At 35.9% G+C, this 11,280-nt stretch overlaps 1 protein-coding gene across 1 annotated transcript in view; it reads left to right on the top strand.

Moving 5' to 3' along the window:
- LOC308105683 (methyl-CpG-binding domain protein 5-like) overlaps positions 1 to 3,971 on the top strand; it is a 35,608-nt gene extending 31,637 nt beyond the window's left edge. The window contains exons 10-11 of the mRNA XM_080456560.1: positions 686 to 761; positions 3,549 to 3,971. Coding sequence (XP_080312686.1) covers positions 686 to 761; positions 3,549 to 3,602 — 130 coding nt within the window. The 3' untranslated portion in view covers positions 3,603 to 3,971. The remainder of the gene's footprint in view (positions 1 to 685; positions 762 to 3,548) is intronic.
- Positions 3,972 to 11,280: the final 7,309 nt, after the last annotated feature.

Raw genomic sequence — 11,280 nt, forward strand, 5'->3', positions numbered from 1 at the left:
TTTAGATTTTTTTTGTTGCTATAACCATTATTTTATATGCGCTTGTAGATCTGCTACTTTCTTTTGAAAAATCGTGAACATTTGTGCAAATCTCTGAATATATGTTTTTTAAGGAACATTTTTAACTCAAATCTTTGCTTCTGGGGGTTCTACAAATGTCTTCTAAAACCTACGTTCTTTTTTTTTTTTTTACTTATGTTGCTATAATTTCAGTGGTGCTCAAATGTTATTATGTCAAGGACCCCCAAAATGATATGCATTTGTCCGCGGAACCCCCCCCATCTAAAAATATTTTGTTCCAGGGACTGCCAGAAGCAAAGATTTGAGTTAAAAATGTATATTATATATATTCAAATATTTGCACACATTTTCACGATTTCTTTAAAACAAATAGTAGATCTACAAGCTCCTTTTGTGGCACCGAGTGCCGCGCTATGAGCTTGTATATCTTCTATTTTTTAATAGAAGAGACTCTAAAGTGTCTAAAGAATCTAAAGTGACACAGATGCGTTCCCGGATTGAACGGGTTAATGCCTTTTTCTTGTGGTAGGATTTGTTAATCCCATCTTGTTTTTTTTCTCTTCTGAAGAAGCAATATGCAGTTGAGAACACTTATAGATATGCTTAATGAGCCAGGTTGTAGTGATGATGACTTCCCTTGATAAGATATTGTTTATCTTGACAGTGGTGGAGATTTTAATAACTACCTTGAGGCTGCTATAGAGAATGCAATGAGCGAGCTGAACAAATTGACGGGCAACGTAAGTATTAAATACATATTTAAGAATTGTGTGCAAGGGCGTCAGGGTGACTTAGAGGTAAAAAAAAACATCTGGATACAAGAGTGGGCACCTCGATGTAAAATTTTGTATTTTGTCCAAAATGTTAAAAAATTACCGGTAAGTAATGTAAAAAAACTAATGTCATGTAATACATGATGTGCACATGCACGGTACATCACTATCAGACCTACATTTACTTTACCTTCAACTTCTTGTTTATGCACAAAATGATTGGATATACAGGTATTGTTGCAATTGTAGAAATATTTGGCCTTAATTGTCAAATGTTCAAAATCATGTATACTTTACATTACTTAAGACCGCTTTCCAAATATACCATTTATTTTACATTTTTATATCGATGTGCCTACTCTTCCTTACTAAGTGCCCACTTTTTCTGTTACCAAACACCTGCACCCCACCACAGATAGCTGGGTTAAATTAACCAAACATCTGCGGTTTTAATTCCCACCAGTGGTGCCCCCCCCCATCCCAAAGAACACAATAAGCAGTGTTTTGTAGGTGGTAAGTCTGTGCTGGACCGGGACTCCCTCTTTCCTTGGTGTTTCGCCTTGATTGCGCTTAAACCCTAACATTTAACTTCACTAAAACTATGCCTAAACCTAACCCTAACCTCACAGAAAGAATGCCTAAACCCAAGGTGTAAAGTAAGTACCTTTACTCAAGTACTGTACTTAAGTACAATTTTGAGGTATTTTTTACTTTACTGGAGTAATTCCAATTTTCAGTACTATTACTTCTACTCCACTACATCTCAGAGGCAAATATTGTACTTTTACTCCACTACAATTATTTGAAAACTTTAGTTACTTTGTAGATTTTTATTATTATTACAAAATATACATGAACCACTTCAGCTCCGTATACATTTCGGCCATTTGAAAATAGCCGATCTACAAGCTCGCGATGCGAAGCATTGTGAGCTTGTAGATCGGCTATTTTCAAAAGATTTTTATACATTTTATAACTTGTGAAATGGGACATTCTGCATAATGACTACTTTCTACGTTTGGTACTTTAAGTACATTTTGATACCAATATTTTTTGTACTTTTACTCAAGTAAATTTTGAATTCCGGACTTTTACTTATAACGGAGTATTTCTACGTTGCAGTATTGATACTTTTACTACTAAAAAAAAAATGTAGTACTTTTTCCACCACTGCCTAAGCCTAAGCTCAAAACCCTGTCCGCCTAGTCGAAACACCTGGGAAAGACACCCTCCCGTGCTGGACCGTGTCCTTGTCCCCGCACTAGTGACCCCTGCTGGTTTGTTGGGCCGCCTGGTCTGCATTACGCAGCTGAATAGAAGTTGGATGATGCTTAAAACCAGCGTCTCCATGTGTTTATTTCAGTTCAAGTGAACCTGTAACCATGTAACCATGTAACCATGTGACAACTACCCTCGGGTGGTTACAGGTTCACTTTCATTCATAATACCGTGTTTACATACATAAACATACGTTCATCTCCATTGAAACAATGTGTGTACTATTATGTGCACAGAGAATTATCACATTTCAATAACAATGCAATTCAATGTGCTTTACACAAAATACAATTATAAAATGATATTAGGATGCAATAAAACAAAATAAGTAAAAAATAACAAATACAATTTCAGTTCAGAAGAGAAAGAAAGAAAAATAACTCAAATCACATGCATTAATACTACATAATGTTAAGTCTACTTTAAATAAAGCTTAAAATTATATATGTATAATATATATATATATATATATATATATATGCATACAGTGTGCACCTGGGAATTGGCAAGTTAGAGTTACCTTGACATTACGAATCTTAGTTATTCACTGTGTAACTATGGTATATATCTTGTGGCATGCAAGTTCCTATCCATTTGAAGGAAAAATCTTTACAAACTTTGGGACGATGCTAATTAGAGAGGGTAGTATACAGTATGTATGCGTGTGTATATAGTACGTATGTACAGTATATGTAATTAATGCAAACACGTTATCAGTGTTGGAAAGTAACTAAAGTAATATGTAACTTAAAGTAATATTATTACTTTTTCCAGTAACTAGTAAAGTAACTAATTAATTTTGTCAGGGAGTAATAAGTAAAGTAACTATATTACTTTTTAAACAAGTAATATGTAATAAGTAATATATTATTATGTTTTAGTAACTTTTCCAACACAGTGTTGGAAAGCAACTAAAGTAATATTTTCCAGTAACAAGTAAAGTTACTAATTACTTTTGGCAGGTTGTAATAAGTAAAGTAACTATATTACTTTTTAAACAAGTAACATGTAATAAGTAATATATTACTATGTTTTAGTAACTTTTCCAACACTGCACGTTATCCCCTTAACCCATTAAGACCGGGAACGCGTCCGTGTCACTTAAGATTTCTTTGGCTATTCAAAAATAGCAGATATACAAGCTCATAGCGTGGCACCGAGTTATTTGGCTTTCTTTGGCTATTCAAAAATAGCAGATATACAAGCTCATAGCGCGGCACTGTATATCTGCTATTTTTGAAGGGAAAAATATATATATATTTTTTAAGAGTAACTCAAATCTTTGCTTCTGGGGGATTCTACAAATGTCTTCTAAATCCTAACAGTTATTATGTATTTGGCCATGGATTGTAGATCTGCTATTTTTGAATAGCCCAAAGAAATCTATAAAATGACATACAGATGCGTTCCCGGTCTTAAAGGGTTAAATACATTCGACTAGGTTCTCAACATGTTCATGCCTCGTCTCTGTTGCAGAGAGATGGACAAATGGATGGACCCAAGTCCAAGCGGAAGAAGATTCCCAGATGACAGTGAATGTTAGGAGGCGGGGGTGTTCATAGCCTATTGTAGTTTTCTGGTGCTTCAAAAAGAATCAATGAACCCTTCCTCTCCATCACGACCCCTGCTGATACCCTGATGAAGATGAAAATTAGCACATGTACACAGATTTTAAATCAGGTGCCTAACACACACATGCGTCAATGAATTGGACAAATATTAAGTCAATTACTTCCCAACTCCCCAAACTGTAATATACATTAAATGCAAAAAAATATTGTATATTTCTCTTCTGGATTTACGTCACTCAAAACTGTATTTACTTGTATTATCATAACTACAGTACATGTTATATTCATATTATTAGCGTGGTTCTTGTAATAAATATTCTTGTTTATATTCACATTACCATATGTTTTCTATAGATGAGTAACAGTACATGGCAATATGTCCTACATACAGTACATCTAATAATGTTTTCAATTTTTCAATATTATTTTGGAATGTATATTGTTGAAGTTTAAGGGATGTAAAATGCTCAATTTAATTATTTGTATTTCAAAATTAATATTTATTTTTCTTTAATTATTTTTGATAAAAACAGATTTACATCTGCAAAACTGAGTGTTTGAGTTCATTCTGTTGAACCTAAATGTGGACAGTTGCATTTTGCAAGGATGGGTCATATAAGTAAATACTCTGTGCAAGACCATGACACGTTGCTTCCCCATATAGATTAAATGTGAAATACTGCTGAAAATCAGCCAATGTTTTCCAGCCTCACTGGATACTAAATCTTAATACCCCGCCGGAGATGTCCCTGATTAAAGAACTACAAGGAGTTGTGAACTAAGCTCCACAAACTAGAGGAGTAACACAGTGGTTCTCAACACTTTCAGGCCGCGGCCACCCAAAATAATCTTATTTGAACTGGGGACCCCCCAAAATAATCATTTTTGAACTGGGGACCCCCCAAAATAATCATATTTGAACTGGGGACCCCCCCCCCCACCTTGACAAGCACTTGGAATTGTTGGAGGTGAGACATTACATTTAGTTTGACTCTGTTCCACAGATAAATATTGTGAAAATAGCAGGTCTACAAGCTCACAACACCTCGCAACACGAGGCGTTGTGAGCTTGTAGATCGTCTGTTTTAAAAAACAATTACCTCTTTGTTATATTGACAATTTGGCCAATGTTTTACCAGTTTTATAGGATAGTCATGTATGTAATGTAATGGTCTTTTTAATTTCATTTATTTTTGTAGGTATTCAAACGGTCTTAAATGACGACCCATTTTCAACTTTTAACCTATCTCCACTAATGCGCCTGATAAAATTTAAAAATAATTCCCTACTCAATCTGTGTCTCACAAGAGGGTTGTGGACACTTCAGAAACCTGCCTTCCAGTGACATCATCGTTAGGTATGTTTTTTTTCATTTTCTTTTTTCAAGATTAGAATTTTTTAATTTTTATTCTTATTAGCGCTAGAACAATGGCTTCCATTATAATGGCATGCTAACTTTCCAGGAATAGAAAGCCTGCAGTTTCTATTAGCTTGGATTCCCCATCGATGATGTCACTGGTAGGCGGGTTTCTGAACTGTCCACAGCCCTCCTCTGAGACGAAGACTGAGTAGACAAAAATGGTGCCATATTATAATGAGCATTAGTGAGGACTTATATGAAGATGGGTGAAGTCGTCCTTTAAAAGTCCTTAAATTGTCACTTTACTGTCATCCAGGGACCCCCAAAAAAAAATCATGTCGGGACCCCCCTGGGTGTCCCGACCCACAGGTTGAGAACCACTGGAGTAACATGCTCCTCCTAAGTGTTGACTTGTGTCGACGTCAGTTTAGGAGTGAATGGATGGAGCTGATTGCATCAGAATGACATCGTCCACCTTTCAAATCTGAACACTGAGGATTTTACTGTGTTGGTTTTGGCAAGAATCCACAATCCAATCTTTTAACCGGTACCTTAAGATGGCAAGGCACACAATTACTATCTTTAGGATTCTTGGTTGGGAGGTTGTGCTTCCTAGTACACAACAATGTGATTAGCCTTCATGTACTGTTTGTTTTATCATGAATTATAAACACTGGAGGGGTTAAGTTTGTCTCTAAAGCCAAGTTGGTCACTGGAACAAAACAATAATCATATGAGTGGGCGAAACAGAATATTAAATCATCATATGATCCTAAAGTGCCGGTAGGCACTTCCAGTTGTGTATTCTCTTTGGTTGCACTAAGCTAGGTCTGTCTTGACAGATTTGAGCCCTACTCTGTGTGGTTTTATAATGGAGAACTCCTTGGAAGTTTATTTAAACAATAACATATTTTTTCAGGAGAGTACTGAATGGTCAATATGCAGAATATGAAGGGATGGGACTGCACTTTCCCCTGAGATTTGGATCACCTGTCCAAATTAACAAGGATGGAACCTTTTTCCTCAAATACAGGGCGTGACAAAGACGATTAAAGGCACAATCATATTTTAAATATTACTTTGACCACTGATTTTGGGCAGAATAGTGTGCTTTAATTTTCTCTGCCTTCACTTGTTTATTCAATTCTGATAAAAAATGTTATAACTGTTAGCTGTCTACGCAACTCTATAGGTTTAACATGTTTGATTAAATATGATCGTTCTTGCGTGGTTGCGCTTGGTTTATCAGTTTTGAGCAGACTCATTGCATCAGGCTGCTACTGTATAAAAAAAAAGATGACCTCAAAAATGCAGAATTGCTACCATTTGATGGAATTGCAGTGCAAATGTTTACATGTATCTGAAACTGGCTGCACTGCACCAGTAATGTTGGAAAAATGACAACTTTGAGAAAAAGGGACATTGCACTGGCATTGCATTTTAATCAAATTGTGTATTTTCTGTGTTTTGGGTTGGCACAATTCCAGATAGGCTACCTTAAAAGTCTAAGATAGTTGGCAAAACCTGAACATTAGATATCTCAATAAACTAATATACAGTAATACATAGCAGTCTAAATAATGTATCAGCTGTTTTCTTTTTTAAAGGCAAGAATGGCAATGGATGCATTAAAAATATTTTGGTTTTATTTTAGCTGATTTGGTGACAAGCCTGCTAAGGATTAGGATAATGATTAGCAATATGTGTTACACTCTAAAAAGCCTTAGAAAAAAAAAATATATATATATATATATATATATATATATATATATATATATATATATATATATATATATATATATCTATATATATATATTAACCCAGTTGTTTTAAGAGTGTATATATATATATATATATATATATATATATATATATATATACATAATTAAATTAACATTTTGAGAAAATCAATGGCCTGTTAGTGTTTATAAATGATGCACTACAAACCAATGTTATTTTTCCCCCTTTCCCCCTGTTTAAAAAACCTAAATAATACTAGTTATTGCTACATGACACATTTCCCTACGTGCACCTGCTGAATTTGTTTTATAAGTAGGCTTGTGAATATGAGAGAATATGGGGGGGAGGAGTGAAGTGATTCCACCCATAACTTCACCTATGTTGAAGAGGTGAAGGCTGTTAAAAAGGCGGCTGTTAGTTTGTGAATAAAATCCAAAGTTACTTTTTCTTTTTTCTTGTGAAATTGCCAGTGGGGCTAGCAAATGCAGTTTGTCATATTGTACAATTTATTTTGTGGCCTGTTCAGCGTAACCTGGCTCGTGCCCAAGTCGCCTATGTATCTGTGGTCTTTGTTTTAGCAAGGTTCTTTATCAAAATGTTCTTCATCTGTTTCAGACTTTTTTTGTTATGAGTGTGTACTTTTACAAAGTATTCTGGATGTTGCCTCATATCCTGGCTAAGGTCTAAAGCTGTGTATATGGATTATCTTATCCTATTTAAATATACAGTACCGGTACATGAAAAGTATATTCTAAGTATTACTATGTAAAAGAACGTACACAGACCTCAAAAACCAACAATAAAAGGGATCAGTAGGCCTGACCAGGATTGGCCTGATGCTGTTATCGCTATCTGTCTTTGCAAGGTCACGTCAAACTCAGACATGGCAGTCTAATGGGATTTTGGAGATTTTTTGACAAAATGTTTAATGAAGAAAGTGCTGCTGTGTTCTGAATTGAAGAATGAGCCCTATACCATTCAGATAAAGAGTTAAGTAATAAGGAGTTAATATAGCTTAAACAGTACTATTAACAAAAAGTGAATACTTGAATAAATCATACATAATAATGGAATATGGTTGCGCATGGAAACACTGAATGACTTCCACTGAATTGTAGTGTCTGCTCTCTTTGCAGTTATGAGTTTAAATGAATATTAAATACATATTTTTGCTATATGTTCAAATGAATGTTATATGCTATAGGTTGACTAATGTATGTGGCAGGTGGTGCTGTGTAAAAAAAATATTTATATTGTAAATAATTTCTTCTACCTAAGTGGCTATAATGTACAAAATTTATGAAATGTTCAGTGATTTTTTTTTCCTTCTCACGTCATTTTAATGGAACGTCATCCGTAATATTTAAATTCTTTGACATTTCAAGTATCATCCAAATGTTTTAAAAATGTGAAAACTGCCTGATCTTACAGGAAGAGAACAGTGGCTCTTAGGCCTATATTTTGTTAAAGAAAAATGTTCCTGTGGAATCTGTTCCAAATCTGTTTTATGAATCAACAACAAAAATCTATTATTTTTATTTTATAAATAAAAACTAAAACTATCACTCATTTAATGCTCATTTTGTCTTAATTACACAAACCCATGTTTAATTCTCACTCATGACATCTTTTCAATTTGCCTGTAAATAAAGCTGCAGAGCTACAGGACCACCCAAAAACTGGCCTATTTGATCTGGGTGCTGGTACAGTGTTATGCTATAAGACCTGATACCGATTCTACAAATGCCTTCTAAATCACTAGTTCTCACACTTTCAAGATTTTTCAAGAATAGCATACAATATACAAGCTCACAGCTGTGAGCTTGTATATATGCTATTTTTGAATAGCCAATGCAAAAATCTAAAATTACACAGATGCTTTCCCGGTTTTAATGGTTTAATTCAGCAACAAAAGAAACTAACCAACATTTTTATCCCACGATTTTGTAACCCATTTTTCACCCAGTGACTGCCAATGCCTAAGCTTGTAATCCCGGGTGCTCCTCTCCCTCTGCCAACCTGGGGAGAGCCCCGAACTGAGTTCATGCTTCCTTCAATGCATGAGGAGAGAGCAGGCCGCTTCTTATCACCTGACAGGGGGGAGTTTCCCCGGTAGGACGTAACGCGTGGAAGGAACACGTTATTCCAACCAGTTCCTTTCCCCTCCATCAGGCACCCCAGCTGACCAGGGGGAGGCAGTATAGAGGACATGATTACTGCACCTACCCTAGGGACACGGGGAGAACATGCAAACTCCACACAGAAAGGCTCTTTCGCCAACCCCACCTAGGGTATGGGCACTGATGACGCGGAGGAGAGGACACGCCCACAGTGCCCACAGCGTCCCCGGCGGGAATCGAACCCAGGACAGGTTTAATACAAATTTAACAGATTCACCTTATACGTCTGAACTACACTGTTGAGTAACCTACTAGGCTATTAACAATTAATTTCACCACTTGATGTGCACTGAAGTCAGATAATTATCATTATCAGAAGCACAATGTGTAACAACTATTAGGGCCGGTTCATGTTCTATTCTATGACCTATGCCCTGGGCTTCTGTAATACTTGACCCCAAGTAACTAACTACATTTATCCCAACGCAGTTTGGATCTAATGAGCAGTTTCATTGCGGCTTCAATCAATGTTCTCTAAAGATCAATTAATTAAAGCAGTGTATGGATTTTTAGACAGGTGCATAAGCAGCAGGGCAGGGCTTACTGGCAGTGGTGGAAAAAGTACTCAAATGTTTTACTTAAGTAAAAGTATCAATACTGCAATGTAGAAATACTCTGTTACAAGTAAAAGTCAGGAATTCAAATTTTACTTGAGTAAAAGTACAAAAGTATTGGTATCAAAATGTACTTAAAGTACCAAAAGTAAAAAGCTTGTGAGCTTGTAAATCGGCTATTTTCAAATGGCCGAAATGTACAGTATATAGGGCTGAAGTGGTTAATGTATGTTTTGTAATAATGATCAAAATCTATAAAGTAACTAGTAACTAAAGTTGTCAAATAATTGCAGTGGAGTAAAAGTATAATATTTGCCTCTGAGATGTAGTGGAGTAGAAGTGAAAGTACTGAAATTTGGAAATACTCCAGTAAAGTAAAAGTACCTCAAAATTGTACTTAAGTACAGTACTTGAGTAAATGTTCTTAGTTACTTTACACCACTGCTTACATGGGTGTAAAACATGTGCTAAGGCAGTGAGTGACCCAGAGTTTGGAAGCAGCAAAGCAAACACATAAAATGTGTATTATGAGGATGTTCAGTAATAAATAACACACACAAGTTTAGTACAACAGTGCCATCATCGTCATTGTGTTCATACATGTTGTAAATGTGTATTATAAGGATGTTCAGTAATAAATTGATTGATTGATTGATTGAATACTTTATTAACAGTTTGCACAAAAAGCACAGAAAGTACAGTTCTACACAAGGTCTGCTACAAGGATTAAAACCCAAGAAAGCACAATGGCTTGTTTCCATCGGGGTCCTGTGTATTCAATTCATCGAAACATTTAATGACATTTAATGGGTTGAACTCGTTCTCCTGCTATGCCACAAAAATGTGGAATACAAAAAGCCGTGAAGGAGTCTAAAACCCTACTCTTCTTCAAAGCCGTCCTAAAAGAGTACCTTTCTTTTTCTTTTTTTTAAACTGTTTTTATGATGTTCTGCATAGTAGTGTATATCTGTCTATCTTTTAATGTCTCTATGAATTGAGTGCAAAGGACCCCAATGGAAACAAGCCATATGGCCGTATGGCTTATAGTTGACCTTAATAATCCTATTAGCTGACCTTGTATTGAACTGTACTTTCATGTGCTTTTTTCTGCAAACTTCTAATAAAGTATTCAATCAATCAATCAATTAATGACAGACAAATATACAATACTATGCAAAAAAAACATCATATAAACGAGTAGTAATCCAAAATAAAAATATGTACAGTAAACAGTTCGGGGTTGGGGGGGGGGCATTTCTGGTGATAAGCTTGGACTTTTTACAGGGGCCAGTTCCGAGTTGCAGGCACCTGTACGTGCTTTTGAGTGGAGAGTAAGGATTCACACTCTTGTATAACTGTTGGTATAGGCATTCCACATTTTTGTGGCATAGCAGTAGAACGAATTTAACCCCTTGTTTGAGCCAAATCTGGGTTGAACATGATTTGTGGAGCTAGCTCCCTCTGGTGTTGTGTTTGTGGGCGTCTTTGACGTTTTTGAAGTAGTTTGACAGGTAGCCTACATGGCTGTCTTTATGTTTGAGGTGTAGTGCAGTGGTTCTCAAAGTGGGGTCCGGGGACCCCCAGGGGTCCTTGAGGAGGTTCCAGGGGGTCCCCAGCTAAATGATGGATAGTTAGGAACCAAATTGGACCCTTATGGGTCTGTGACTTAGAGTGTACAAATGGACACTTACGGGTCCATTTGGTTCCATTTGTACACTCTCAGAGTTAAATTAACATTGATTTTACAATATAAATTGGGGTCCCAGAGATAGAAATGCCGTTAAATGGGGGTCCGTAGCCTAA

This window comes from Gymnoscopelus braueri (assembly GCF_963280865.1).
Source record: "Gymnoscopelus braueri genome assembly, chromosome: 18".
Classification (NCBI taxonomy): Eukaryota; Metazoa; Chordata; class Actinopteri; order Myctophiformes; family Myctophidae; genus Gymnoscopelus; species Gymnoscopelus braueri.